Raw genomic sequence first — 26,979 nt, 5'->3', positions numbered from 1 at the left:
TTAAATGTAGCTTTTAAAAGGACTTTTTTGCTGTTTGTGAAGCTACATTTGTAATCTGTCTTGTGATTGGCTGTTTGCTGCACGTTTAACACTTACAGCATGCACTCCACAGTTAATCACAAACTCTGGGTTTAACCTCAAGTTAACGGTGGAATTGTTTTAGTAATAATTGCGAAACCACTTAACCTGATCTTAACCAAGTTGGATTTGTTTGGTTTTGTTAACCTAAAACGTACTCTACAAGCCAGTTACCAAAATGAACACAGAAAAGACACTTAATTAGTGGCACAATGTTTTAGTTTTCTTTATTCTCCTTGGGGTGCGGCACACAGAAAAACATGAATAAAATAAGTGTTGTTTAAAAATGTCAAATGAACCTAAAATGAAGACAAGAACATCATATATTTACTTATATACTGGAATATGCCAACAAACGCCTCTATAAAAACATGGACTACATAAAGTGTGATCTAGGACGTTAGTCTCAGGTCTTCATCTGTCCAGCTCTACATGCTCATTGGTACTTTAGGCTTATGTTTGCGCACAGGAGACAATGACAAAGTTCAAAATAAAAACAAATGGATCAACTCTCACCACTTGGGAGCTTTGGGATCGTACTTTCGAATAAGACTCGCTCAACGCACATCCCCAAATCCACTGGTGTCTTTTAGTAAGTGGAGGTCTGGCAAAGCTTACATGAGAGGGGGGGAAGGTGTGTGTAAACATTCCTGTTTTATACTCGTGGTCCAAAACTACCTACAGTGTGATTGTATACGGTGCCCTTCACTAATATTCACATCTTTTGTAAGTAGGACCAAATATGCCTGTAAAAATATTATTTTCAAATATTATTATGATGGAAATAGGAGGCAATTGATCACAATGAATGACAGCAAAAAACAGAGCTTGTTGAGTTTCTGTAAATAGGAAGAAGGTATGTGAAAATAGCAAAAACCTTAAAAATGGCTACCCTCAGGGTGAACATTTAGCCATTCCAGTCAATTGGAAGTGTTCTGAATCAGTCTGGATGAGGACATGTGTCTATCCCGTCCCAAGTTTGTTAAGTTTTTAGGTAGGAAAGGCTGCATTCCAGTCCAATTTGTTATACCCTTCACTCGCTACCTTCCCTCCATCTCGTTCCCTCAGATGTAAGTCATGATTACGTTACAAAAGTGTCCACTGCTGTCGAACATCTGAATGGGTTTGAATGGAATGCCCTAAACCCTTGAGCACTTGTGAACAACACAGTTGTGATGTCACAATTGCAATGTATTCTGGGACATACAGGTGCAGGAGTGATGCAAAATCTGTCAATGTTGAGGGATCAAGAGTATGTTTAGGTAAGCTTCCCTCATTCACTTGATGAAGTGGAACGCACTTATAATGGCCTTGGTATTCCCCTGAGGGAACGAGGGAAGGGAAGATTACAAGTGTGTGTCTAAAAGTGGAGTGGAATACAACCAAAGTTTCAAACTATTAGAAAATTCTACATGAGCGTCTTCTCTCTTTTTTTTTTGTTCATAATCTGAGCATCTTTCCCCCCTCACAGCCTTCTTTGCTCATATTTATGAAAGATGCTGATATTAATAGAGGGCACTGTACGTATGGAGCGATGTGGCACTGAAAAGATTGGTGTAAATGTTTACCTAGTTGCCTTATTTATATTAGTATGTACAGTTTGTATTCAGGCATGTGTGTGTGTGTGTCTGTGTAGGTGAGTGTAAAGTACATACAGTGTGTGTTGAGTGAATTATGTGTACTGTGTGTGTTTGGTCAGTTCCAGATCTTCAGGAAACTGTCCCAGGATCCTGTGCACACGGCCATGCCATCATCTGTTACTCCCAGACAGCTCACACGATTGTCATGGCCAGCCAGCACTCCTGTTAAGAGACCAGGACAACAGACAGTTTATACTGGGTCAGAATAAAAGTGGAGTACATCCGTCATGAAAACAACAACAACAGATGCTGTGGGGTCTGTACACACCTTTCAAATTTTGGGAGTCAAGATTTTTAAAAAATGCTTTACCAAGGCTGCATTTAGTTGATCGTGGAGAGAGTAAAAATTAGGGATGCTCAGATCGAACAGCCGGAGATCGGTATTAGCCGATAATCATATTTAAGGGCTCAATCGATATTCTCGGATCTCATAAACTGATTGCAAGTGTTTGTTTGGGTTTACAAGCAGAGATGACGCATGTATATACATCAGCAGCTACAACATGCGAGGAGATAAATGATGCATGGGGTGTGAGCGACTGTTGCATGTCACAGTAGCTAAAATATATACATGTGTTGCGAACACTGTTTATATAGTTTATTGATGCAACTCGCGCAAGTGATGGTCTTATTGTTGCAACAGTTGTATGTCCAGTGCTTTGAGATGGTATGACACATGCGGAGCGATCACCATGACAAGAAATCGGTTATCTGTATCAGCTGATCACCATGACAAGAAATGGGTTTTTTGTATCGGCTGATCACCATGACAAAAAAATTGTTTTTTTGTATCGGCTGATCACCATGACAAGAAATCGGTACTCTATATCGGCTGATCACCATGACAAGAAATCGATTTTCTGTATTGGCTGATCACCATGACAAGAAATCGGTACTCTGTATCAGCTGTAAAAATCCTGATCAGAGCATCCCTAGTAAAAAACGTTCTTTTGCAAAATATGAATAGTTAAAATACCTACTGGTAACTATGTTCATATATTTTGAAGAGTAATTTATTCTTGCGAGTTTACGGTGGCTCTCGATCTTTCAGATACTGTTTTATGCAAACATTTGGACACCCCTTTGTGGCTGCATAGTTATGTGCTCTTTCTTTAAAAGAGAAGATCACTGTGAAATACCATTTCTAGGAGGCACATGCACACATGGGGCTCAACCTGTGCAGTGCACATGCCCTTTTTAGTGTTGGATAGAAAACGCCCTTGCAAAATGATCTGAAGTGCCATCCAGCACGTTTTTACACAACGAATGCCTTTCAGGCCACAACCCATCTCTGGGAAATGTTTAGATATTATTATTATTATTATTATTAGTTTGGGAAACAGCGTCTATTTATCAATATGGAGCACGTCTGACAGTCATGCACTGCTACAAGTTTTAAGGATTGCATAGGAGGGGCAACGCCACCTGTAATGAAAAGGAAGGGAATCCTGCTATTTTTATATTTATTTCAAAGTGTTTCATGCCTAAATAAAATGAAAGCACAGAACAGATTCACATTTAAAAGCAAGGGACGTCCCCTGGTGGTTTGGGGGTATGGGTTGCATATAGGGAGGATCGGCTCTTGAACGTTTTTTGCCATCCTTCATAAAAACATTCAAAACACAGGAAAATATCTTTACGGGATAATAACAGGATAGAATTGTAAAATAGAGGAGAAAGGGGAGGGTTGACAGGTATGGTATAAACGCAGTAAGGCTGCACAATATTGGAAAAACCTAACATTGTGATATTTTGTTTTGCTGCAATAAATACTGCGATATGAATATAATTTCACCAGATGACTTAAATAGCTCTATTTAGAAAGATTTCAAATATTTTAATCGACTAGTTTGATCAAGTCCTTTTCTATGCCTTACATCTGCATAAAAGCTAATAAACTAAGTATATATAAATATGACAGAAGACAAATAAAGGTTAAATAAACAGGACGTTATGGTTATCTGGGCTAACAGTATTCAAAAACAAAAGCTGAACTATCAAACGTAAAATATCTTAGTCATCATTGTATAAATAATTGTATGCGCAGGGTTCATACGGTCATGGAAAATCATGGAATTTTGACACGGCATTTTCCAGGCCTGGAAAAGTTTTGGAAAAACAGAAAAACCCACAAGGTTTTGGAAAAGTCATTACATTTAGATGTAACATTACAAGTTACATTTAGCAGACGCTTTTGTCCAAAGCGACTTAAGCTGCGGTCACACTAGAGCCTATGCTTGCGAAATTCTGTCGTACGATGGTGCGAAAAAGGGCGGGATTAAACAATATGGTTAGACGTTAATAAAAAGTGAGCAATTGCTCCATATTTTAACATTCTTATTTTAAATGATCTTCTATTAGTTTAACACAATCAAAGAATTCACCAAGCTTGAACTTTCGAATGCAGCAAAATGCAACACTTGTCACACGCGCTTGCATCTCCGGTCTGCCTATGAATGGAAGTCTATAGAGTGATAAAGTGCGGTGTGTTTAAAAAACGAATATAACAAACTATTAACATGATCTAAAATGAGTTTGACAAATACCTGTATACTGAAATGGATGTTAGTTATTTTTACTTTGCTTTTCTTGGCCAAACACATGCTCTCACATTATTAGTGCTCTGTAAGCATTATCTATTTTACATAAATATAAAAATAAACTGAAACTAAAGAGATTGTTGTGTGATTTATGATGTGCTGTAATACATTTAAATGTGCATTGTTTTGTTTTTAATGATTTACCATGTATACGTAGACACTAAATAAAACGTTAAGTCGTGAAAATTGACTTGAAAATCCTTGTAAAATGTGTTTGAACCCTGTATACAATATATAAAACAAATATTTAACGATATCATTTTTTCTATCAATCTTTAATAAATAATCCGGTAACACTTTACAATAAGGTTCACTAGTTAATGCATTTACTAACATGAATTAATTATGAACAACACTTGTACAGCATTTATTAATCATAATTGAACATTTACTAATGCATTATTAACATTCAAGTCCATGCTTGTTAACATTAGCTAATGCACTATGAGTTAACATGAACTAACAATGAACTACTGTATTTTCATTAAATAACGTTTAATAACATGAACAAATACAGTAGTAAATGTATCGTTCATTGTTTGTTCATGTTATTAAATGCATTAATTAACATTAACTAATGAACCTTATTGTAAAGTGTGACCAATAATCTAATCCGGCGATGTGACTCTTGCGGATACACACATTGCGATATCAATGCTCAAAACATACATTGTTCAGCCCTAAAATGCAGTATAAAACTATAAATTGTGAAAGGGCGAATCCTTCCCTCAGTAAACCTCGCAGATCCTACACTACGATTGATCCAGAACATCACAATTGACAAATACGGTTACTGTATTTTCACACAAGAAAACCCACCAGTGTGTTTACCTGCTCGCTCTCCCTTCATGGCATCCCAGATGTTGCAATTGAAGTCGTCGTATCCGGCGAGCAGCAGGCGTCCGGAGCGAGAGAAGGCCACAGAGGTGATGCCACAGATGATATTATCGTGAGAGTACAAACACAGCTCCTGATCCGCACGCAGGTCAAACAGCCTGCAGGTGGCGTCATCCGAACCCGTCGCAAAAGCACTGCCGCTGGGGAAGAACTGAGGGATGAACGAGAGAAAAGGGTAAGTTTATAAAAATCTTATATCCCCACAGATATGAACTAATGTGTTTTCATTTAGGAGTGACACTTCGGGTTTAAAGAATTTCTATTCAAGAGAACTGGAACAAATCATTCTGAATAATGAGCTTGCACTAATAAATAATCCATATACACAGTGCAAATGAATATACACATGGATGCATAAGGCCTTGCGCTTGGTGGTATTTTAACATAACTTCAGTATTATAAGCATATCTGTGGCCACTTTCAAGTTCACTGTGTTTTGTTCCTTCAGAATTTTCTCTTTGATGAAATTCCTACAGTACAGTAATATTTATTTGATGAATGCGTATGTAATTTTGCTGTGTTTTAAAGCTCCCATATCTTGTATTGATTTAAAAATGTTAAACTGTTTTCAGATATCTACATAATAGGTATGTAGCTTAAGTATGTGCAAAAAAAAATCCAGAAACTGTTATATTTGCTCATTTATAAGCCCAGAAATTATATCTGGAAAGGAAAAGCTTGATTTTGACCATATTTAGAATGGTCATGAATATTAACGAGCTCTGCTTTTATACTCTGTACACTATTGTATTTGGGGAAATATAGCCTTAATAATTATTATAGTGAACAAAAGGGGCTGACAGAGATTCAATTCAATTCAGCTTTATTTGTATAGCGCTTTTACAATGTAAATTGTGTCAAATCAGCTTCACATAAATGGTCATAGTAACTGGAACAGTGTAGTTCAGTTTTTTAGTATTTAGAGTTGTATTTTGAAGATTTAAGATATATGAAAACAGGTAGGAGTATCAGCGTCCGCATAAAAATTAGTTTAATAATGTTATTAGGCATACTTTCACACAAGAAAAATCACAATAAGAGCTGAGAGATATGACACGATGCATAAACATCCATTTAGGACTAATTTTAGCTGTTTATACATGTCTGTTCCCTCATTACAAACGTAATTATGCCGGAAATTTTACAATAAATACAGATTATTCCATCTAAATCAGGGGTCTCAAACTGTTGGCCCGGGGGCCATTTGCACCCCCTCCTCCCCCTCCCTATCATAACAAGATTTGGCCCACCAAACCATATATTTTGAAACAATATCATTGTTGTGCAGTTGCATATAAGGCCCATGCACACCACAAAGCTTTTTGCTCGCGTTTTCCCTCAACGTTTTCCGCCTCGTGACTAAATAAAGGGTGCCAATGTGATCGTGCACACCAACGTGCAAAACGGCAGGTGTAAAAGGGTAATTTTTTTTAAAATCTCATGCTCGTTTTTTTATTTTTTATTTATATATATATATATATATATATATATATATATATATTTTTTTTTTTTTTTTTTTTTTTTTTTTTGGGATTCGCCGCGTGAAAACCTTCACCAATCAGATTGGCACGTTTGTTCACGTGCACAGAGCTGCTTAACTGGTGAATAATAATCAGTTCTGCAACGCTAGAGCTGGAGCTGCTACTTGAACCATCCATGCTTGTTTAAATCACCAGTAACTTTAACAACAAGCTTGTCAACTTTCTGTCATCTTCCTCTGTGTTAAAAGCTGGTGTCAGAAGCTTAAAGTTGTGTAGCGCCATCAACGTCATAGAGTGATTTCTTCTGCTCGACGGCAGTAAAAATCACTTGGGTTTAATTCCGAACAAACGCTGACGATAAACGCAAACGAAAAGTGTCCCGTTGTGTACGAGCCTACAGCCCCCCACCCCACCCCCACACACACACCTACTGGACATTTAAAGCACTATACTATATGTTCGGGTTACTTTCGGTTTCTCTCAGCGTGCGGTAGAGAGTAACACATGTAGATTATTTCTGAGGCTGATTTAAACCTAGAAATATATGTCTGTAAGTGCTCTATTTTTACTCAAGCTGTATTTTTGAAAATATTCAAGGGTCATTTGATTATAATTAGTTTTATACCGCCTGTATTGTGTTGTACAAACACATCTGGCTTACGGGTTATGATGGTGGTGTTGTTGCAGTTTTACAAAAAAATTAAGATATTGAGAAGAACAATTACAGTAAAGTCACTAAAGTTAACAAATAAGTTACCAAATTGGACAGATTAATAATAATAATTATTATTATTATACCTATTATTAAATTGTAGTATTTTCATAACAATTTAAACTACCCCTTCAATATGTAAGGAGCTTTGACTGCATATTCACAGCAGAAGAATATCTGAGTGCATCAATTACATCGGGTTTCCGCTTATTTTGTTGTGCTTGAATGTTAAAGCGGTCCTCCTATGAATCGTCAGTCACTGATATGGCCCCCCACCAATTTGAGTTTGAGACCCCTGCTCGGAAGGGTGCCACTAAATAAATTTATAATCCATCTTTCCCACGTTTTGTGTTCTGACAAGCTTTAAACACATGAGAAGCATGCCTGCCAGCTTTACTAATCTGTTTCTTTTTAGTCTCCCTGCCTCTCCTGTTTCCAAAATAAGAGTCCCACATAGATAAGCTTGGATAAACTTAATAATAAGGGGAAAATATTGCTGTAACCTCACTAGAAAACATGGCCGATCAATCGCTGCCTGTGGTGTGCATATTAGTGATTCGATGTGGATCACCACAGTCTTTGTTTTTGTCTGACTGGCCTGTTTTTCACTGGGATTTTCCACTCATGGGAACTACAAGAGAACGAGGAAAGCCCGACGGCATGTCTTTTCCATGTGCTGATCCCAGGTTCCATCTATATTATACAGCTATACCTAGGTATATTCAGATTTCCATTCTATGGCACCTTTACATTTTGGGAGATTTCCATGGTCTGCTGAAAGTGATTAAATGTAATAAATAGCCTATTGTTATTTAATGGATGAACTAAAGAGGAAAACGACACCTTATTGCAGCACTTTACAGTTTAAGGGAAGCCACTTCCAAAAAATCACGCAAAACATCATGGGGCGTAAGCTAAATGTGGATATTCAGAAAGTTTTGTGTTTTACTTACGCAGGCGGCGTTGATGTCGGACTCGTGGCCGGTGAAGGTCTGTCTGCACATGCTGTCTCTGATGTCCCAGAGTTTAATGGAGGCATCGCAGGCCCCGGAGATGAAGGTTCGAGAGTCTGGAGCAAGAGAGAGACTCATGACATCTCCACTGTGGCCAGAGAACAGCGTGGTCTGCTGACCTGTCTCAATGTCCCACAGAGCACTGGAAAAAAACAACACAACAATGGTAAAACGCACAGCCCTGCCCAGGCCTAAAAATACATTTAAAAGAAGGTAATAACTGGAATTGAATGAGCAGTTTCTGTGGCTCTCAATGGATCATTATTTTGGTATTAATAATATTATTCTGGTCATATTAGATTTTAAAGTCACAGTTTAGCACGTTTTAGGAACATGAGAGCTTTATAATTGAATTACTGTTGCACAGAGAATATCGATATCTGAAATTAAAATGAATTTTTTATTGGTTGTTAAAATAGTAAGAGTACTTTCAAATGCAGATTAATGTTAATAAAAATTATTTATATATACAGCTGTAGTAAAAATGAAGAGACCACTTGAAATGACAGTTTCTCAAGATTTACAATTTATAGTTATGTGTTTGATTAAAATGTATTAGTGCTAGGCAAAAAGTAATCGCAATTAATCTCATCCAAAATAAACTCTTTTTTTTTGTTTTTATTAAATGCATAATTTCATAATTTGAGTGAGTGTAGTGTGTGTATTTATTATGTATATATATAAATACACGCATGCATATGAGAAAATGTTTATATATATATATATATATATATATATATATATATATATATATATATATATATATATATATATATATATATATATATACACACACACACACACACACACACACACACACACACACACGTATGTATGTATGTATGTATGTATGTATGTGTGTGTGTGTGTGTGTGTGTGTGTGTGTGTGTGTGTGTGTGTGTGTATGTATATATATATGCACAACACATACTGCACACACATACATTGTCACACACACAATGGATTATTTTAGCACCAGGTTTCGATGCCACAGGTCTGAGCCCTGAAGCAAAACCAGTTAAGAACCACAGTAATATAGTGTACTATATGTAGTAATTGACAGTGAAGTTTCATATTACTGAACACACCAGGTTGTGTCTCCTGAACTGGTGATAATCTGATTGTCATCTATGAAACGGCAACAGGAAAGGTAACCTAGGAAATGAACAGACAGGAAGTCACACACTTAAACTGCATGAAGGTAAAGAAACATCTTAACACTCATAAGCGGTCCATTAGACCACTACCAACCAGTGTCAAATATTGAGTCACTGTGTAGAAATGACTTATCGACTGAAAAAGTAAAATAAGCGGTTACTTTTAATAAGTGCGCTAGTGTTTATCAGCCAATGATGAACTTCTGGTAAATGATTAACATGACTATTTTCAATTTCATAAGGTTCCTTTTGTAGCATCAATGTTGCAATGTCATTTAATTGCATTCAGTTTAATCAAAGTCCCTTTAAGACAAATCATTTCACTCAGAGGCCATCTCTGAAATGCCTCGTGGGCTTTATGTTAGGGCATTTTGTTTGAAAGGGGAAACATCAAATTCTCCAAAACTGCTTGCCAAGCTCATGATTAACTTTCATATTTGAAAACATCAATTAAATTAAACGACAACCGTCACTTTAGTTTCATTTTTGAACGTCTGAATCACACAAAATTTGTAGAAACTTGCATCTGGTCTGAGCCCCTCCCCCAGAGTGTCATCAGTCTATAGCGATCAATGATTAACTCTTGCACAAGTAGGCGGGGCTTTATTTGCCATATGGACCATTATACTTTTCCTCATTTAAAATGATATGAGTGGTCGGAGCCAGTGGTTAGTGTGTTGACACATGCACTCCGCTGCCCACGGTGACCAGAGTTTGATTTCACCTTGCAGTCCAATGCCGATCCTTCCCCTCTCTCTGCTCCCAATAAAGGTGAAAACCCCGAAAAAGATAATTATAAAAATAAAAAAATGATATGAATGACATGTCTTGAGTATTCTATAGTCTTTGGTTTAATAGACTTCAGCATTCATTTAGTTGTAGAAGCATAAAACGAGTTGAAAGACCGTGTAACTGGTAACTTACCCAACACTGCTGCCAGCGTTATTTGGAATATAAATATTTAAAAACTGATCTATTAGACAAAACTGTCATATTTGAAGACAAGCATTTTAGTTCATATTATCGATTAATGTCTAATGACCTGGATTCACTGTTTATTTTGTAGTTGTGTGTGTGTGTGTGTGTTGTCAAACCTGTGTGTCCAGGCAGCTCTCGGCTCACTCTCACATTGCCCTCTCTCGTCTTCAGGCTGTATATGGAGCAAATGTTGTCCAGTCCACCACAGGCCACAAAGTTCCCGGATGGCGCATATGCACATGTCATCACCCATGAGGACCGCAGCGGGATGGCATGAATCTGAAGTTTGGATTATTGCACATGCACAAATTTAAAACAGGATTTTTTTAAACAGGAATACTGTATATTCATATATAACTGAATATCTGGCTGTGTTAGGAATTATAATCGGATTTGACCTGATGGTTTTATTGTGATCTTACAATGCATTTTAAAAGAAAGGTTCAGCAACAAAATGAATTTATTTACACATTTCTCTTCCTCAAGTGGTTTATTTTTTTGTTGTTGAACACTAAATAAGGGCGCTTTCACACCTGTGAATCGATTCATTCATTGTGAAACAGGCATTAAAATTTTGACATTGTTGCACTTTGTTCTTGATGCGGTTCGCTTTTACACAACAAAGTTTCTTAACGGAGATAAAACAAGTCATTTGCAAGTAAACTCTCCTCACATTGGTCAGAGATTCAGGGTTTATTTTGCAGAGTCCTGCTAATCTGTCATGCGTCCTTATTTTAATTTATGATGATGAGCAGTAAAGACATCATAAGCGAAAAGCTGAGCTTTAATTTTGGATGGAGACACCTACAGACATCGTCAACAAGTATAAATCTGATGTAAGACTTTCTCATACATAGGAGTTGGCTTATGCATTATTGGCTTTTACATGAAACACACATTTATCGGTAGGAATGACCTCCTGCCCTACTCATAATTCTCTCTTCATATGCATATGGCATATCCATGATACACTGTAATATAGCCGGGCTCGGATCGTATCGCTTTCTCACTACAATAGATCCACTCCTGAGTTTGTGTCAATCGAGCGGAGACCACGTCAATCAGGCGATCTCGGACGATTGATTTGGCGCGGATCTGAGTGCGATTGCTGGATTCACATTTGCCAAACAAACCGCGCCAACTGAGCAAACGAGACAAAAGTCTAGGTGTGAAAGCACCCTAAGATATTTTGAAAACGCTGAAAACCGGTAACTGCTTACTTTCATAGTAGGAAAAACAAATATTATGGAAGTCAATGGTTAACGGCAATGGTGGACCAACAGGGTATTTTTAATGATGCTGATGCTGATATTGAGAGATCAATTTGCAAACTGAACGACGTGTACATAATACATGTACAGTCAAATATACATACAGTTGAAGTCAGTACATGTATAATACATGCAAAAAAATTCTACTAATTTATTTGAACATTCATTATGCATAAATTATCAAAACATCAATTAAATGCATTTAAGTTAAAACTCAAAGAATTGCTGATTAATGAAGGTGAAAGATTCATAATTACTGAACAAATTATTATTCAACAATATTACAAACAGAATGTGTATTTTCATGTATTTTATGTAAAAATATAGTTTAAATAGCTTTTTTTAACTGGTTGTTCCAATAATTCTAATAATATAACTTATCATAAACATTTATGCGTCTGTTTTGTTTTTTGTCTTGTCTTGTTTCATTTAAATAAAAAAATACAAGACTAAAGGTGTATCAGCATATTAGTAGTATTAAATAAAACAAGGAACATACTGTGTATGAAATGGTATATTACACTGAATATTACCCCACATGATGGATGCTAAATTTAGCTCTGATGTCTCGCAGAAATATGAATAAGAATGTTATTGTAACACAACATAGGGTCATGCTGGAAATTGAGGATTGGTTATTTTAATGTCTGTCAAGTGCTGGATTCACATCTGACTGGCTTTCCTTAAAGACACAGAAGTATAAATGCAAAATATGGAAAACCTCTACACATGGAAAGATTTACGCTGATTTTTAAATTCCACATATCGGCCGATAATGGAAATTACATATCGATATATGAAATCAGGTGTCATTATTACTTTGAAATAAGTTGTGTTTTGATACATATGTTTAACATTTCTAAAGTGTTATGTTTTTCTAAAAAGGCTGTCAAATAAATAAAAATTTAAATTAATAGTTTAATTTGTATTTTGTATGCTTTTGAAACTTAAAAAAAAAAAAAAAAAATTTAAATTTTAAGTAGTATTGAGCCAAATCAATTTAATTATTGAGTCAATTTAAAGTAATTCTGTTATTTATTGAGTAATTAAGTTACTTTTCAGACAAAGTAATTCTAAAGTAATGTAAATAAAAATGTAAAGATATAATTAGTAATAAATAAAAGTAATAAATTACTTTTTCTGTACCCAACGCTGATTACGTGTAACACAACGATGCAGCTACTGACCTTGTTTGTAGTATAACTGTCCCAGATGATGAGTTTTCCATCCTGTGAGGCACTAACAAGAAGCCTGAGGAGAGGAGAAGAAAACAGACATGTATTGTTATGGATAGATTATAAACAAAATACAACAGGCAAAATGGTCGGTGGCAGGCCATAAAGTTGATTAACTTGTCAAGTCTTGACAGATATATGAAACCAGTTGTTTAGTATTTCATTTTTATTCTACACTAACAGTTGCTGAGGATATGATCCAGTTTAGTGTGATCATCAAATACCAGAGACTGCTGTGTTTATATAAATGTATATTCTAATTTTCATTCATAAAGGACTATTTGTATTCTATTAAAATAGTTGGTGCAGTGGGAAGCGCTGTCGCCTTACAGCAAGAAGGTGAATTGAATAAGCTAAATTGTCCATAGTGTGTGAATGCAAGAGTGTATGGGTGTTTCCCAGTGATGGGTTGCAGCTGGAAGGGCATCCCCTGTGTAAAACTGAATGAGTTGGCGGTTAATTCTGCTGTGGCGACCCCAGATTAATAAATGGACTATGCCAAAAAGAAAATGAATGAATGAATATTAAAACAGTTTTGTACTGTTTATTGTAATAGGTCATATTAGATGTGCATTTGTATGTGTAATACATTTTGTAAAGGTATAGTTGACCCAAAACTGAAATAATGTACTCATCCTTGTCACAAACCTGTTTGAGTTTATTACTTCTGTTGGACACACAATGAAAACAAGTAGCCACTGACTTCCACAGTATTTGATTTGATTACATTTTAACATGTAGGAACATTCTTCAAAATATATTCTTTCCAGAAAAAGGAAGCTAATAAATGTTTAAAACCACTTGAGGGCGAGCAATCATTGAGTAAACGTTCATTTTTATGTGAACTATCCATTTTAGGTTAATGTTTTAATGACAAATGTAACAAAAACATAAAGTTATCCTTTCATACTTCCATAATGAGATTGTAATACACTTCTTGTCTTCATTTTTGTCATTATGCGACAGGAGAACTCAGACAATTCAAACATTTGGCTTCCTGAGATTTCTAAATTATCATAAGGAATTAAGGGGAATCATTTTGTTTTGTTTGTACACCATCTTTAGTTTCTTCAGAATGTCAGTAACTGTTCACTTCTGATTTATGAATCACCAAGAACCAGAGTTTCAGCTGAAGATATTCTTAAATGTTCTAAGACTCTAAGTGCGTCCCAAATCCCATACTTCTGCACTATTCCAGGGGCTCTCAACCTTTTTCACATTGAGGCCCACTTTTTTCTCCGAAAATTTTTGCAAGGCCTAAACTGACTGTCTTTATTTTAAAGCTTTATTTATTAGCAAAACATTTCTTTTGCCTTTTATCATTCCCTTATTTTATAAAAAAAAAAAAAACATTGTCCATTTGTATGTGTGTGTGTTTACTGTATGTATGTATGTATGTATGTATGTATGTATGTATGTATGTATGTGTGTGTGTGTGTGTGTGTGTGTGTGTGTGTGTGTGTGTGTGTGTGTGTGTGTGTGTGTGTGTGTGTGTGTGTGTGTGTGTGTGTGTGTGTGTGTGTGTGTGTGTGTGTGTGTATGTATGTGTATGTATATGTATGTATATATATATATATACTATTTCTTTTTTAAATATAATATAAAATATAATAATATAGATTTTAATATTTTTTTAAATGCTCAGACCGGTTCAAAGCTCCTGAATTTTTAATTCAGTTATTCTTTACAACTGCAGAGTATTTGGGCCTTTTCTTCAGTAAAGGAACCTGACAGGACTACATGAGATGGCAAAAACGCTGCTGCTGCTTTGAATCAGACTAATTTCTATTCATCTATTGATCTATAGCCATTAAAATAAACAACCTAACCATAACCCTACATGTAAAATACATTTAAAAAAATTCAATCTGTTGAAACATTGATCTGAAGGTGGTTTGGTTTGTAGCTGGATGTTGAACAGTGAACAGCTGTTCACTACTGAAGCACCACCGAGTTACCGCTCCTGTACGGTGGCGCGTCAGTTATAAAACACCCCCAAGATGTTAACTTGGACAACTATGCAGATATTTTGAATTGTTCACAAAGACAGAGCATGCATAGTTTGTGAATTAACGGACTGGTGCAATTCTGAAACAGTATGAGTCGCAGACATGAGGCACGCGCGAGCTGGGTTTAATAACTGTCATCTTTGTTACCTTTACCATTGTGTGACTGAGTTTGAATTATGTTCAATCACAGAAAACGGGAAATGGCATTACTACTATCATTTTTATATGACCTGTTTAATAATGAAATTAAATAATTAAAGTATAATATTTAGGTAAATTCTAATTATCTCACGGCCCACCTGCAGGATCACTGAGGCCCACTAATAGGCTGCGGCCCACCGGTTGAGAATCCCTGCACTATTCTACACCATTTTGTTGTATAAACAGTGTAAATAGTTTGTAATTACACTGATGATGCCCTTATCCAACCGGTAAACAGGAGTGTGGAATGTTGGACACTTCAAGCACTCAGCTGCAGCTTTGCTTACGTAGCGGAAGGGACACAGCATCGGGCACTGATGTTGGATTACTTTATTTATTTTAGATTGTGAAAGCAAAATTTTCCTATGAAAGTGCTTATAGCACCTCCCGAGTCCTGATGGTGATTGTGGTTCTACACATGGCAAGTATTCTTAGGTAGTTTGGTCATTTATTTCACTAATTTGGCAACGTTTGAATATCTGTTTAGTTTTAAAAAACCATTAGTGTTCCCTTTGGGAACACACTACATTCATATGATATGCTGTTGAGTGTGTAAGTGCTTAAGTACATAGAGTATAGTATGCCATTTAGGACGCTGCTCATGTCTGATGTTCTCCATCTTGGATGACCTGACTCGGGTGAGTATTTATTTTAATTACTATTATTCATTATTATTATTATTTCTACAGTATACATCTTTAACATTCACATTTTCATGTCAATCATGAAAATCAACTGTACATGCACTATTCCCAAGTCCACACAGACACAAAAACAAAGTCTTTAAAGAAAGTCATTTCAATTATGACTGTAGTGTGGGCTAAGATGATTAACTAACAAAGATAGTTTGCAGGTCAGTGTGTCCTGTTCATTGCATTGCATACTGTGCCAACAACATGTGCAAAACAAAAACCCAAGTCACGAGCCACTGAATCATACTCTTCTGCTACTTTTACATTTTTGCTTGTCTTTGATGCCAGGTGTGTTTGTGAACCGATGCAGGAGATATGAGAAGACAGCGGACAGACGTACCTGGAGTCTGTGCCCCAGTGCATGGCGTAGATTTTCGCCAAATGGCCCCGCAGTGTGCGCCTCGTCCTCATCTGTATCCTCCCCACTGGGTCCAGACCTGCTGTTATCTACCACACGCACAAACACTACATGAGTGCAATGCCACAGACCTCTGGAGGATTACACATACATCTAATTTCATCTCACCTGTGTAAGTGTGGAGTCTCCGCATGCTTTCCTGGCATCCTGAGGGACAGAAGACAAGGTTAACCAAATCACTGTACTGTCACTATTTGAACGTGGAGGTAAGGCCTGTTTCTAAAGTAGGCAAAATATCCCAGTACTAATGGAAGCCAATATGGCATTTTAAAAAATTTGTTTACAGCAGTGGTTCTCAAAGTAGGGGTCGTGGGACAATGAGGGGAGGGGGTCGCTTGGTGATTTAAAAAAAAATCTCATATATTTTATTAAACTATTATTATTATCATATTTTAGCAATTATTATATTTTATTTGTGACCCCTGGGGTTATTATGCTAGATTCACATCACAGCAATAGCGTTAGAGCAGTAGATTGATTTTACGGTACAATATTAAACTTTGACACCTTTCTGGCACTCACATACATTAAAAATTAAGGCCACGACAGAACAAGGAGGATGATCTCCAACTCTCCAAAATTAAAGCAAGAATAGTCTTTTCATATAAATATGATGCTCACCATTCTTATTAAGTGAGGTTAATATTAAATTAAACAAATCAATAATGATTGTAAAAAAGATATCGTTGTAGGACTGTGTTTTTGTGTTGTCAATATGCTTATGTTTATATCGTTTCTATTAGTGTGTGTGCACCATTGTGTGCAATATTTGTATGCTTATAACCACCTCTGAGCATAATAGGGGTCGCAAGCCCGTGGAGTTGTTATTTTAGGGGTTGCGGGCTGAAAAGTTTGAGTACCCCTGGTTTACAGGGCCCAAACATCTCTAAAACCACAATCCTGAATAAGCTTATGGCTTTGATTAAGAACTTTGGTGCCATACCATGGCTTCAGCAGGTACAATGATGGTACGCAACGCCTGAAAAAAGTCCCAAGCTAGGTTACAATTTCACTGCGCCTGCTGCATCTATGGTACAGCACCAAAGTTCCTTATAAAGACATATCAACCTAGAAAATAGCAACTTTTCATGTTTTTCCCCTGTGCTTTAAATAGGAAAATTATCAAAACTCTGTTTTGAAATTTTTTAGATGCTAATGGTCTAATCCAATTTAATTATTTATGCTAAGCTAAGCTAAAAGTGCTCACATCAGACCCGGAGATTGGATGAATAGATTAAAAAATGGTAAAACTCAACTGTTAGGGAAGTTGTAAAATGAGGCTACTTCAAAATAAAATGGAGCGCTCCTTTAAAGCAAGATCTGATTCTTTGTAAATGTGTTTATCACTGATCAGTGGGGAAAAGATCATTTTTAAAGAGATTTCAGTGATATCACTCCTCTCTGTGCCATTATCATTATAGCTGGAATGAGGACTCTGCTATTCTTTTAATTCAGAACAATATCATTATTGTTATACTGGGTTATCATTCTTATAGTGAACAGTCCTTTAGGGAATGTGCAGTTGCTGCAGTTCCCTAATAATAGATTGAGCTAAAGCAGTCCGAAAAAATAAGTTGACCTTCATACAAGTGTATTTAGCTGTGATATGATACATTAAGGATATTACTGCATGACATGATGAAAGGGATATTGTAAATGATAATATGGCGATAGATATTGACACGGGTGCATTTCCCAAACACTGACGTACAGTAATAAGTCGCTGAACTACCATAGTACAATGCATCATTCAGGGAATAAACATTGTATTGACAAGACTTTCCCGAACTCTGTCAGAGTTCCATAGTCTCAACCATGTTATTTACAATGCAAAATTTCTATAGTGGTGTGGATATGTAAGAGTTTGAGTAAATATGCATTAGCTTAGGTTTGTTTAAGTAATGAACACTTAGTTTGTTTGCTCGCCTTGGTCAACCTTTTCCCTACCATACTTTATTAAAAGAGGACATTTGCTTTCTTTTAAAAATATTACTAAAATATTACTAAAATATTACATATATAACATATATTTTCTGTCTCATATACAAATCAGATATATGGCCATACAATGACATGTAAAACAAAATGTGTTTATTTGCTAACTAGACATTCCAGAAATTCTATTTTACAACAGTGTAATTTTTTTTTTACTATTTAGTAAGTGTAGTGTTTTTTAATGATAGTTACTCATTTTTACTAATTACAGTCATTACTTCTATTCTTACCAGTGTACTCAAAACACTGCAGAATTGTATATACAGTTGAAGTCAGAATTATAACCTTTAAATTTCACTTTAAGCTGTTTAGAAGTGTCTTGAAAAATATCTAGTCAAATATTATTTACTGTCATCATGGCAAAGATAAAATAAATCAGTTATTAGAAATAAGCTAGTAAAACTTTTATGTTTAGAAATGTGTTCTCTCCGTTAAGCAGAAATTAGGGGAAAAAACGGGGGTTAACAATTCAAGGCCTACCATTTTAAATATAAATTGAAACCATGTGTATGTGTATACAGTTGAAGTCAGAATTATTAGCCCCCCTGTTTATTTTTCCCCCCAGATTCTGTTTCAAGAGTTCACACATAGCTGATGATTGATTATAAAGCTTGTTGGGCATGATGTCACAGGAGAGAGCCCTAAGCTCATAAGATCCTCGAGCCCAGGGCTCCCTCCTGTTTGCAAGGCGAGAGGGGAGTTTGAGCTCAGGTAGATCTCGAGAACTGCCCTGCTGTAGTGGCTAATGAACAGATAGCGATTGCTCTTAAGAGATAACTACTTACTAGGAGCATGTCTATGGTGCCAATTTGGATTAGCCATCTAATTTAAGTTGCATGTTTTTAGACAGTGAGAGGAAACCGGGGAACCCGGGGGAAATCCTTGTGAGCAGGGGAGAGTGTGTAAACTCAGCACAGAAACGTCAGCTGGCTTGGTAAGGACTAGAACCATTTCTTGCTGTGAGGCAACAGTGCTAACCACTGGGCCACCGTGTCACTCATCTAGGAAAGGAGGAGGAGTAGGGGTGGAAGGGGGGATTCCTCAAAACAAATATGGCTGTGATATGAAACTTAGGGTATTTATAATGGCTGAAGAATCATCTGATTGGTGAATCATAAATTGGATAATGTGAGACCAGCCATAAGCAGCCATAAGCACGTGATCCTCCCAAAATTAGTTTATAAATAAACTTCACTTAACAGAGAGATTATTTTTTTAACACATTTCTAAACATAATAGTTTTAATAACTCATTTCTAATAACTGATTTATTTTATCTTTGCAATAATGACAGTAAATAATATTTGACTACATATTTTTTCAATACACTTCTATACAGCTTAAACTTTATACATTTAAAGGCTTAACTAGGTTAATTAGGTTAACTAGGCAGGTTAGGGTAAATAGGCAAGTTATTGTATAACGAAGGTTTGTTCTGAAGTCAGTTGAAAAAAATGTGCTTAAAGGGGCAAATAATTTATGACCTTAAAATGGTTCATAAAAAATGTAAAACCTGTTCTATTCTAGCCAAAATAAAACAAATAAGACTTTCTCCAGAAGAAAAAAGTATTATCAGACATACTGTAAATTTTTCCTTGCTGTGTTACACATCATTTGGGAAATATTTCAAAAAGAAAAAAATTCAACTGTAAGTACTTCACCTGTAATGTAAATTTAAAGAAAAAAAAAAGCTACATTTCTTAACGAACCACAGCTATGTTAAAATTTGCAAAATAAATGTTTTCGCCGTGAATTAAGAAGGGCCCACGACTGTCAATCGGAAGGTCAATAAACTAAACAGCAAAAAAACTTTGAGAGCAAATTAAATCAATGTAAGCAAGACAACTTTAATCTTTCATATCTGTGGAAAGTTTGGTGGAAAATTTATTTGAATTATTACAAAAGCATTAATTTCTTTAAAACTTCTTTCTCACCATAAGCATCATATATTTAAAAAAAACTCATACCTTTATAAAGATGATATCACAAGAACAAATTTTACAAGAAGGGTCATTCAGACGGTGGTCATCTGCTTTTAAACATATGCATTTAATAGATGTAAATCTTGGCTCTAAAATCTAATGCTCTAAAGAGAACTGGGAGTCAACTGTGACGAAGTGGGCCTTGAAGCAGGGGAAAGAAGATAAAACCTGGTATCTGGCTAGCATGTGTGTCACACTCTGCAGCAACGGGTGTTCCTGTATGACTGTCAGACCTGTTCTTTGCAAAGAATAAAATCTTTTTGGAAGTAAACCTTGTAAGACTTTATTTGAAAGTCTTTATTTGAATTTGCCATGATAATAGTGAAGTGTTTGAAAGTAATAGGGCATAGGGGAGATAACTCAAAATAGAACACAGCCAGGAACTATGCTTCTAACTACAGGTCTAGTATTGTACACTCTCAGAAATAAAGGTACGAGAGCTGTCACGACGGTGGTACCTTTTCAAAAGCTACACATTTGTACCTAAAGGGTCCCTATTAATACCTCAAGAGTACATATTAGTACCTAAAAAGTACAAAAGTCTCCCTTTTAAAACTTTTAGGTACAGATATATGCTTCTTAGGTACCAATATGGACTCTTTATGAATGTGTGCCTTCTGAAAAGGTACCACTCCAGTGAAAGCTCTCGTACCTTTATGTCTAAGAGTGTTGTTTCAACCACACAAGATTGCAAAACTGTTTGCAAATGATTGTTAAAACATTCAGGACACACAAAATTGCCAAACTGTATTTTTAACAACAAATCTTGATCTTTTGGGAAATGCACCCCATGGTGATGAAGATCTCAGCACAATGAGTAATGAAGATCAATGTATTTGAGCATTATGAGCTCTGGCACTCACTCTGATCTGATTGCGCAGTTGCTCAGCCTCCTGACGAAGCTGCTCGAGCTCACTCATCTTGAAATGACCTTTAGCCTTTACCCTCTGACCTCTCTCACCTCCTCAGACACCTGTGGGTTTAAAAAGGACATATGAATAGCAACAGACACTACAGTGCACTCCTGTCGAACCCAGCTGAAAACCACAGAGCGTTGTAAGGCAAGGCAAGTTTATTTGTATGGCACATTTCATACACAATGGTAATTTAAAGTGCTTTACATAAACAAGAATAAAAGTATAAGAAAATAAAAATTAAATAATAAAAATGATTAATAACAGATTAAATGTGTTAAAACAGGTTATAAAAGAATGAAAAAGAAAAGAAAGACATTACAGTGCGATCTGTCAGATGTAGCACAGTGCTCATTCAGTAAAGGCACAGCTAAACAGATGTGTTTTCAGTTTTGATTTGAATGTGCCTAATGCTGTAGCACATCTGATCATTTCTGGAAGCTGATTCCAGCAGCAGTACTGTAGTAGCTGAAGGCGGATTCACCCTGCTTTGGCTGAACTCTTGGTACTTGTAATTTACTTGATCCTAAAGATCTGAGTGATCTGTTAGGTTGGTATTGAGTGAGCATATCTGTAATGTATTGAGGTGCTAGGCCATTTAGTGATTTATAGACAAGTAAATCTATTCTGAATGTAACTGGGAGCCAGTGTAAAGACCTGAGGACAGGTGTGATGTGCTCTGATCTTCTGGTTCTGGTCAAAATTCTGGCAGCAGCGTTTTGGATAAGCTGCAACTGTGTGACTCATTTTGGGAAGACCAGTGAGGAGTCCATTACAGTAATCCAGCCTATTGGTCATAAAAGCATGAACAAGTTTCTCCTCACTGGAAACAAAGCATCTGATTCTTGCAATGTTTTTGAGATGATTGGATGCCGATTTAGTCACGGCCTTGACATGACTACTGAAACTCAGATCTGACTCCAGAGTAACACCAAGATTCTTGACCTTATTTTTTGTTGTTTGACCCTTAGAGCCAAGGTACGCATTCACCTTGAAAACCTCATCTCTGTTCCCAAACGTAATGACTCACAGTTTTCTCTTTGTTTAACTGTAGAAAGTTTTGGCACATCCAACTGTTCATTTCATCAATGCATTAACAGAGGGTTGTAGGTTTGACAAGCAAACCAAACAGCTCCATTGCTATTTAAAATTATCATTACTGTTTTTTAAATAAATCTCACTTTTGGTTTTACAAAATGTAACCAAACAGGATTTTATCGCATTTAAATGATGTGTGTAATAATTTCAAAGCAGAGATGTGCTGCAGGGTTTAGATCACAAGTATGACATAATCTCTAATCTGGTATAATCTGGTTAAAAATCCATAATTTAATAGGATTACTGCTCTGAAAGCCGTTCAAAATCAGAAATGAGATCAGGACTTTAATGGGTGGTAAATAAAAACGTCAGATCGAGAAGTTTGCCTGACCTGAATCCTGCAGGAGTTTTTACACATTCAAATTGGCACACAAATACACACAGGGGTTTGCATTTGTTTGTTTACACAGTCAAATATGTCACAAATCATCAACCAGACACATTGTCTTTTGGCCATTATTTACAGTTATACTTTGCATGTTTTCATGTTACAAACAACCACACAGATCTGACTATTGTATCAAGGCTGATGAGACCTGTGAGAAACGCATGCAAACATTATTGTTATTACCTCTTTAGAATGCATACTTATTAGAGAGCATAAACACAACACTAACACAACACCACAGCAGGCTGAAAAAAATCAAGCCATATATATAAGAGCCAATCTATGTGAAATCTCCAGACAAAGAGAATGAAAGCTACATAAGTCACGTTAAAACTTTCACAGTCTATCACAGATTAAGAAGCAGCACTGCTATAATATACAGTTGAAGTCAGAATTATTAGTCCCCCTGTATTATTAGCTCCCTGTTTATCCCCTGAATTTAACTAGGTTAACTAGGCAGGTAAAGGTAATTAGGGAAGTCATTGTATAATGATGGTTTGTTCTGTAGTCAATTAAAAAAAATAGCTTAATGGGACTAATAAATTTGACCTCAAAATGGTTTTTAAAAAATTAAAAACTGCTTTTATTTTAGCCTAAATAAAACAAATAAGACTTTCTATAAAATAAAATAAAATAAAATATTATCAGAGATACTGTGAAAGTTTCCTTGCTCTGTTAAACATAATTTGGAAAATAATTAAAAAAGAAGAAAAAAAATCAAAGGGGGGCTAATAATTCTGACCAACTGTATAATGTTACATAACCTATCAATTCAATATATGGCTTAGATATGTGGAATCTTGACTGATTTTCTGTAGATGACTGAAAGCCCTTCAGGTCATTAAGATTCGCAGATTAAAATTAAAATTTGCTTTAAATTTACTCACCCTCAAGGCTTTAAAGATGTATTTTCATCAGCAGAATGTATACAACTATCAATGGCATAATATTGAAAAAGCTTAAGTTGCAATATTTAGATTTTCTGCAATTTACATTGTGATATTTCACAAGATAACTTAGTTAACTCAATTTTAGATTGACTAGGATGATTTTGTAGGGGAGTGCATCCGTATAAAATATAATAAACAAACTACAATCAGAAATAGAGTAAATATGCAAATAATGGAGTCTAACAGTATACAGATACAAAAATAAACTAACCGCATGTACAATAAACAAGTATAGTTCTCATTGTTTAAATAATTAAATATAATTCATCTTTGTTAAAGCTACACACGTAATAATTCCTTGTGTCCAAATGTCTCGCTTAAAAGGTTTACGCAGGCCTTAAAAACACAAGCAATTGATAAACTTACACTATGGTTAAACTGAAATGAATCTAAAATTCTCATGTGTTCTGGACTGAAACCTGACTCCACATTGCATGTACTGAGATTGTAGTAGCAATAATGATGCTAAAACGATATATTGCGAAGCCCTAATGTGGCTGTAGACTATATACAGCCACATCATACCGCTACTCATGTGATATTGCGTTTATACAACAGTTCAATGGCATAATAGTGTATATAAAAAAAGATAATCAAATATGGAGAGTCTAAAACCCCTTTTGAATGAGGAACTACTTTCTTCCGCCATTCATTCACATCTGCAGCTGACGTCAGAACAGCAGAAACCGTTACTAATTCACCAACATCATTTTAGAGCTAGTCTTTGAATGATTCTCTAGTGTAATGTCTAAAGTGATGACAAAACAAGCAATTTTGCTGACATTTTAGGATTATAAGGCTGAACACCATGAAATGCCATCAGTCTACAGAGATTTCTCAGTTTTTCTCTGTTGTAATTGAGAGATCACAATAATTATCCCTGAAAAAGCCAAAGCAACGCTAACACTACTAGATTACTGTTGTGTTTGCGATAAGAAAAAACGCTAAACATATGCAACCATTTCCTCTTTCTTTCTTTTAACTGAACTAGTCTGCAATAACGAAAACAGGAGACGCATTAGAAATAAACAAATGGCCAACCAAAAAGTAACCCAGGGTTTTACAAGGAGTGGCCAACACAAAATACACACAATCCTGATATCTGAGTCCATCTCACACACAGTACACTACAATTACTATGGTATAAATACAGCACTACAACATCAAAAGAGAGAGGTCAACTTAGAATGTAATTTACCTGATTGGATCGGCTGTAGTTAGAAATTACGCTGTTTTTCTCCTCTAAGAACTTATTATGATGTCTCTGTCGCTATCTTGTGGATGAAAACGTCAACTGTCTTTGCTCTGCTTGATACGACAGGCTAATGGTTGCCAACACACTGTCTCTCAGAAATGATAAATAATTGAAAATAGGCACTATCCTTGCTGCAATCTAAACAATATTTGCAATATTTGCCAAACTGTAGAGTGTCTTCTGCTTGTCGCTGTATGTGGGCGGTGTAATACACAAGGGTGAAGGGTAAAAGGTTGGACAAGTGCTGTTATTTGCAGAATATTTGCACAGCTATCAGCCAATCAGATTCAAGAACCAGACAGAACTGGTTATATATATATATATATATATATATATATATATATATATATATATATATATATATAAGGTAATAAGATAATTTCTTAAACAAACAAGGTCAGGTCAGTTTGCTTGATAAGACCTCAATGTATCAATGCAGCAGTCACAAGTATTTAATTTTTTTACTCCCAAAGTGCCAGTAGCCACTGATGTAGCATTCTGCGAATCCCTAAGAACCACACATTCAACTAAAATTATTCATGAGAATTTTGTACTGAAGACTAATTTCACCAACATCTTGGATGACATGAGGGTGAGTAAACTTTAAACAAATCTTTTTTGGGGGCGAACTATCGCTTTAATCAAGGCAGGGTTATTTATCATAGCATTTCATCATAATGCCTTCTGGACTGATGTGAAGTGTTTGAAATCAGGTAGACTAAATGTGCCTTGGAAATAGCCTCAGGGTCAAACATTACCTATTTATAACCCAACAGTTTTTTTTCTTCTTTGCAGTAATAATATTGTCAGCACTATGTAAAATAATACGACTTCATACATTAAACATGACTGAAGGGGGCTGTCAGCTGATGAGCACCAAATTGAGAGCATAACAAGGCCACCGGTTCAGGGAAAGCAAATGTTTTCTCCGTCACTATAAAACAGGTTAAATGTTTTACATTTACATTTACAGGCATTTTTATACAGATGAGCAGTGGAAACAGAAATTGTTGCATCATCACGTCGACAAAGCCTGGAAACAATTTCACTTAAATAATCAACATTCAAACACACCAATACTTACAATTGTCACTGGATTTCAGTTGATTTAATTAAATTAGTTCTTTTAGCATGAAGCATACACATAAGTACAGTTAACCCACAGCTACAGCTCAATGTAGTGAAATATCACTGTTCACTCTGAATACTGCAAATAAAAATGAGAACATAATCTTTAAAGTAAAGTTTACTGCTACTGTGAGCACAGCCACTGCTTTCCCTGAAACTGCAACCTGTTCATTCATTCATTCATTTTCTTGTCGGCTTAGTCCCTTTTTTAATCCAGGGTCGCCACAGCGGAATGAACCGCCAACTTATCCAGCAAGTTTTTACGCAGCGGATGCCCTGCCAGCCGCAACCTATCTCTGGTAAACATCCACACCCACATTCACACACACACTCATACACTACGGACAATTTAGCCTACCCAATTCATCTGTACCGCATGTCTTTGGACTGTGGGGGAAACCGGAGCACCTAGAGGTGCATGCAAACTCCACACAGAAACGCCAACTGAGCCGAGGATCAAACCAGCGACCTTCTTGCTGTGAGGCGACAGCACTACCTACTGCACCACTACTTCGCCTGCAACCTGTTTAAACTGTTTATTTAAACCGTACGTCTTTTCAACCTGTGACAAAGACAGCTGCAAAACGTGCATTTGTTTGATCACATGGTTGACGTTTGTGTTTCAGTCAGATAGTTCATGCCTAGAACAACAGACATATGCACGGTTTACATTCTCTCTATTGCCATATTGATATATGCATATGGCAAGCTGTTTTAACATGTATCCTTCATTTAACTAACATGTTTGTCATTATCTGGTCAAATATGGCCTAGTATTTTATGTAAGGATTTGTGATTCTTATATATATCAACTAGTCAGCAGTTGTTGGTTAGGGTGAACATATTTCTATTTTGTGGGATGGGGTGGTGTGGTGTGGTGGGCTTTTA

At 36.0% G+C, this 26,979-nt stretch overlaps 1 protein-coding gene across 2 annotated transcripts in view; it reads right to left on the bottom strand.

Moving 5' to 3' along the window:
- Positions 1 to 279: 279 nt before the first annotated feature.
- The window catches only part of gnb2 (guanine nucleotide binding protein (G protein), beta polypeptide 2), a 34,483-nt gene continuing 7,783 nt past the window's right edge, over positions 280 to 26,979 (bottom strand). The window contains exons 2-10 of one of the 2 annotated variants that reach the window (XM_005165304.6): positions 21,222 to 21,331; positions 16,491 to 16,529; positions 16,305 to 16,411; positions 13,015 to 13,078; positions 10,673 to 10,835; positions 9,510 to 9,576; positions 8,362 to 8,563; positions 5,138 to 5,366; positions 280 to 1,880 (exon numbers count right to left, since the gene is read on the bottom strand). In XM_005165304.6, the coding sequence (XP_005165361.1) occupies positions 1,774 to 1,880; positions 5,138 to 5,366; positions 8,362 to 8,563; positions 9,510 to 9,576; positions 10,673 to 10,835; positions 13,015 to 13,078; positions 16,305 to 16,411; positions 16,491 to 16,529; positions 21,222 to 21,278 (1,035 nt within the window). In that variant the 5' untranslated portion in view covers positions 21,279 to 21,331 and the 3' untranslated portion in view covers positions 280 to 1,773. 2 annotated transcript variants of the gene reach the window in all.

The sequence above is a fragment of the Danio rerio genome, chromosome 5 (genome assembly GCF_049306965.1).
Source record: "Danio rerio strain Tuebingen ecotype United States chromosome 5, GRCz12tu, whole genome shotgun sequence".
NCBI lineage: Eukaryota > Metazoa > Chordata > Actinopteri > Cypriniformes > Danionidae > Danio > Danio rerio.
This window is presented reverse-complemented; position numbering and strand designations above follow the sequence as displayed.